The sequence below is a fragment of the Carlito syrichta genome, unplaced genomic scaffold (genome assembly GCF_000164805.1).
Source record: "Carlito syrichta isolate Samal-C Ts95f unplaced genomic scaffold, Tarsius_syrichta-2.0.1 Scaffold36617, whole genome shotgun sequence".
NCBI classification, from domain to species: Eukaryota; Metazoa; Chordata; class Mammalia; order Primates; family Tarsiidae; genus Carlito; species Carlito syrichta.
In genome coordinates this window covers 85-5,149 of record NW_006980713.1, presented here as the reverse complement: position 1 = coordinate 5,149, position 5,065 = coordinate 85, and the positions used below count along the sequence as shown (strand labels likewise).

The 5,065-nt window shown below is 42.0% G+C and overlaps 1 gene segment (V, D, J or C); it reads left to right on the top strand.

Moving 5' to 3' along the window:
* Nucleotides 1-3,814: 3,814 nt before the first annotated feature.
* Nucleotides 3,815-4,316, top strand: LOC110596707. The segment is given in 2 exon segments: nt 3,815-3,869; nt 3,994-4,316. Coding segments are annotated over 2 exon segments (378 nt in total).
* Nucleotides 4,317-5,065: the final 749 nt, after the last annotated feature.

Sequence of the window (5,065 nt, the reverse complement as noted above, 5' to 3'; positions counted from 1 at the left end):
AAGTCCTAGTGTAGTGTATTAGATTCAAGGAGCACTCATTCTCTCCCTGAAAACATGATCACAGACCCTTTAAGACAGTAAGAGACACAGGTGCATATAATCCGAACATTTGAAAAGTGGAGGTGAGAGGATTGCTTGAGTCCAAGGGTTCAAGACCAGCCTGGGCAACTGGGTGAGACTTCATCTCTGCAATAAATCACAAGATTAGCCAGGCATCATGGTGTGTGCCTGGGGTTCCAGCTGCTTGGAAGGCTGAGGCAGAAGAATCATCTGAGCCCAGCAGGTCGAGGCTGTGGTAGCTGTGAGCATGCCATTGCACTCCTGTCTAGGCAACAGTGAGATTCCTACACACAAACACACACACACACACACACACACACACACACACACACACACACACACACACACAATGACAGTAAGAGATACAGAGAATCATAGATTTCCCTCTATAGAGACAGCTTCTCTCTACATGGTTAAGTGCTCTCTTTGTCTATGTCATTTCTTGTGCATAATAATTGGGGACAGAGAAGAGTCTTTAAGTAAATCCAGAGAAAACCTCTCTGTGTGTGCTCCTCTAAATCTTACTTGGACACTGGTGGCACTGGATCCACTTAGGAAATTAAAGTGATTTATGATCTTGAGGTAAGGAGGAGGCGAGGATGAAAGACAGAAAAGACAGAAAGAATGTGGTGTGAGTACAATACCATCACTGAGACTTGGATCTATAATAGTTTAATACTGAGAATGGTTCCCACATTATCATATTTTGTTCCATGGGGTCTATGATAAAAGCCCTTACAGGTATAAATTAAGAATCTGGCAACAAGGAGATTATCCTGCATTAACAAGGTGGGCCCTAAATGCAATCACAGTGTCCTTAGAGAGAGAGGCAGAGGGGGACTTAACAGAGAGTAAGGGAGAAGAAAATGTGGGGTGATGTGTCCACAACCAAGAACAGTTCCACTCTACCAGAAACTTGAGAAGGTAAGGATAGACTCCCCTAGAGACCCTGGAGAAGCCCATCCTGTCATCACCATGGTGTTGGTCCATTGAAACTGATTCTAAATTTCTGGCCTCCAGTACTGTGAAAGAATACATTTCTGTTGTTTTAAACCACCACATTTCTAGAAGTTTGCTATATCGGCCCAAAGACAATTATGCAAATGTGGCTCAGGAAAAACCTGTCTAAAGGTGTGATGATCAGTTTTAACCTCCACATTCAACTTTCTAATGCTACACATAAATGAATTGGTGGTAAATTTTATGATTAAAAACTACATGAAATCCCACAGTGTACAGAGAGGCATTCATTAATTGTATAATCAATATTGATAAATTTTAGTTGAAGATAACATCTGACTAGTATTATCTTATATAACATATTTATTCTAATATTCTATATTTAGAGGAGTAAAAAAAGTAATAAAGTCGACAACCACATAGTCAGGTAGGTAAAAGACAGCCTTTTCCTTGCATTAGTTTCCTATTGCTGCTGTAGCAAATTACCATGGCCTTACTGGCTTCACATAAAACACATTTTTATCTTATAGTTCCAGAGGTGATACGTCTCACTGAAGTAAAATCAGGGAGTTAGAAGGGTTGTATTTCTTTGGAAGCCTTTGCAGGGACAAGGATAATCTGATTTTATGCTTTCTCTGCTTCAAGACACCTACACAATCCTGGTCTATGGTTTTTTCTTCCACCATTTCAGCATCCCTTTCCACTCTCCCTGCTTTGCTCTGACTGTGACCATCTTCCCTCCCAACTATAAGTACCCTTCTTATTATAATGACCTCATCTAGGTAATCCAGGATACTCTCCTAATCTTAAAAACTTTAAGTTAATCACATGCCAAGTACCTTTTGACATGTAATATAATATTCATAGACCAGGGATGAGGATTTCACACTGGAAAAAATAGCAAAAAATTGACACAAGGAAGGAAGAATAGACAGGGAAATATTCATTGGGTAGGCGCTACACCTGAGGACTATTGGAACTCAAACCCATATGGGAAGATGGAGGAAATCTTCTGTGAGGTGAGGGATCTAGGGTATGTATACACCTCTCTGTCCTCACTGATTGAGGGCTGTCTTAGGAGATGTTTATTTCAGGCCTTGTGTTTTGCCACATGTGCAGGCAAAGCTGCCTTTCCAGTTTCAGGGAGACCAGTGAGGAGATGATATGACTATGGGTGTCAGCAGAACAGAAGTGAAGTGAAAGGGAAATGTGCAGGGTAAAGACCAGGACGGCTATGTCTGCTCGCAGACAAAATGTGTATTTCAGTCCAGAGCTGCATATCACTGAAGTTGGATCTTAGCAGGCTGTATAGTCACAAATTCCCTTAAAATTCAGACCCACAAATGCAGCAGAAAGTTTGTGCACAGGTTCCATCTCTGTGATCTGGCCATCTATAGTCATGCATCAGTAGACCTCCCTGGAATTCCTAAATTCCAGTCTGTGATACTGATGTATTTGGCTCCACTTCCTCTTCTGCTGAACCAGGCAGGGATGCCCTGGGCCAAGATACAGATGTGAAATATAGAGGTTCATATCTGTGTCCAAGTTTTTTTCTGGATCAAGTTATTTTTCCATGTATATGAGCGTTGATATGTCACGAGATGGAGAATCTCTCTCCTGGATATGGGAAAGGGAGCCTAGTATTTGGGCCAGGATGATGTATTCACTTGCTTCTAAAGAGTAAAAAAGAAAGTGACATTGATGGTGCCTGGAAGGGACATACATTGACAGCAGCTGCTTCACAGAGGAGAGAAGGGATTCCTTGACCTGGCATCTCTCCATTGCCACACACCCACCTGCTCTCCATAAAGACAGCCTCTGAGAGAGCCACCTCTGTGCTCTCAGGAGCATGCTGGTGAGGAGTGTAGCTTGGAGCATTATCCAGGGGATATGGCATTAGTCTTTGTATTTTGGAGGCAACTAACCACTGGATCCTGAAATGATCCTGGGTTTTAAGTTTATCCCAATCCAGTATTGCATATTTCAAGAAACACAACTTTTTGTTGAGGAATCAGATCAGAAATCACTATTGAGCCACTTATGCTGATGAACTGTGGGAAGTAATATTCAATGGCAAAATGGGGAGTAGAATATTGGGTCCCCAAACCAAGAATAAGATGGTGCCTATTTTGTCCCTGGGTGTGAGGAGACCTATAGCTCTAGGTAATGGTGGATCTGTAAGTGACAGGCATTTACTAATCATAGTATCATCTTTGTGCATCTGCTGTGAATTGATAGGCATTTTATTGGAATAACAATGGCTTAAGATCATTACAAACATTTTTAATAAATATGTTCCTGAGAACTGTTTTATTACAAAAAAGCAAGCAATTTTACACTGACGATGAAGATGGATAATCCAAATACATTTTACTCCCACCTGAGTCATTTAAGGTAATTTGGTTACCTGCCAGCTCCTTCTAAGGGTTTACTGTGCATTTCCTTCAACAAAGAGATTCTCTTTCATAATCATAGTACAATTAAAGAAACACAAAAACAAAACATTATTACATCTTTTCCTAATGTCCACTTTAAATTTTGACAATTGTACTTTAAATATCTTTTGTGACAATAGTCCTCTGGAGAGAAACATGTTCTCTGCAGAGAAGTGTCCTGGCACATTGGGGAAAAGGCACGTGTACTGAGTTATTGAAATGAGATAGTTCTGCAGCTGTGCCCAGCCTGCCCTTCTCTTGCTGATTTACATGTTTCCAGGGCACAGCCCACTACCCTGAAGACTTATTAACAGGCTTGTCACACCCCGTGCAGGAGTCAGTCCCAGACAGGACAGAGCATGGACATGAAGGCCCCCATTCAGTTCCTGGGGCTCCTGTTTCTTTGGCTCCCAGGTAAGGAGGGAGAACACTAGGAACTGACTCAGGCAGTATGAGCAGTACTGCCTGGCACTTCAGGGAAATCCTCTTGTAACATAATTAATGATGTGTATATTTGTTATTATTTTATCAACCTAAGGTGTCAGATGTGATATCCAGATGATTCAGTCTCCATCCTCCCTGCCTGCATCTGTAGGAGACAGAGTCACCCTCACTTGTCAAGCAAGTCAGAGCATTGGCAATGACTTATCCTGGCATCAACAGAAACCAGGGAAAGCCCCTAATCTCCTGATCTATGAGGCAACCAAATTGAACTCTGGGGTCCCATCACGGTTCAGTGGTAGTAGATCTGGGAAACATTACACTCTCACCATCAGCAGCCTACAGCCTGAAGATTTGGGGACTTATTACTGTCTACAGGATTACGATTACCCCCTCACAGTGTTACAAACCATAACATAAACCACCCAAGGATGAAGATATGTGAGGCTGGGCTGTCCCAGATGCTCCCCCTGGAGACTTTATCTGCTGAGAGTGTTTATCAGGCTCAGGTTTTGAAGGTCATTGGTAGAACTTGAGACAGGGAAGTCATAAGGTCCCCTTTGCACCACTAATTCTCTTTTTTCCTTCTCAGCCCCAGCAATAAAGTTATGGAAGAGCCTCTCCTTATTTAAAAAAGAAAAAAAAATGAGTCCATCTGAAGAGTCTGTATTATGAGATAATTGAAATTTATATAGCAAGAGATAAACCACTCTAGATTTTCCAGCAGGAATTATGTTAATTCAGAGAAATGGAGTCTAAACCACAGCCTGAGCTATGTCATTCAGGGAAGCATACATTAGAAGCAGAAGATTGTCTTGTTCTTCAGAAACCAGAGTGTACCTGCCCCTGAAAATATGGGCTGACTAATCAAGTGGTCCTCATTACCTGTCTGGGAAGCCAGGAGTGGTGGTGCTGAAGCTCTCATCTGATGCAGTATCTTCCTGGGTGACTCTCCAGTCCTCATTTTAGTCCATGTGTTCTCCTTCTGGTGTCAATGAATATTGAATTATCCTCTTTTGAATTACAAATCTCATTATAGGACCTATTGAACAACTCTACAGGCAGTCAAAGAGTGCTCATGATGGGGGTTTGGCAGCTGACAGCCCAGTATGGTCACTAGTTCCACAAGACTCAATATTCTGCCAGTTAGAGAAGCCCCAGAAGACACT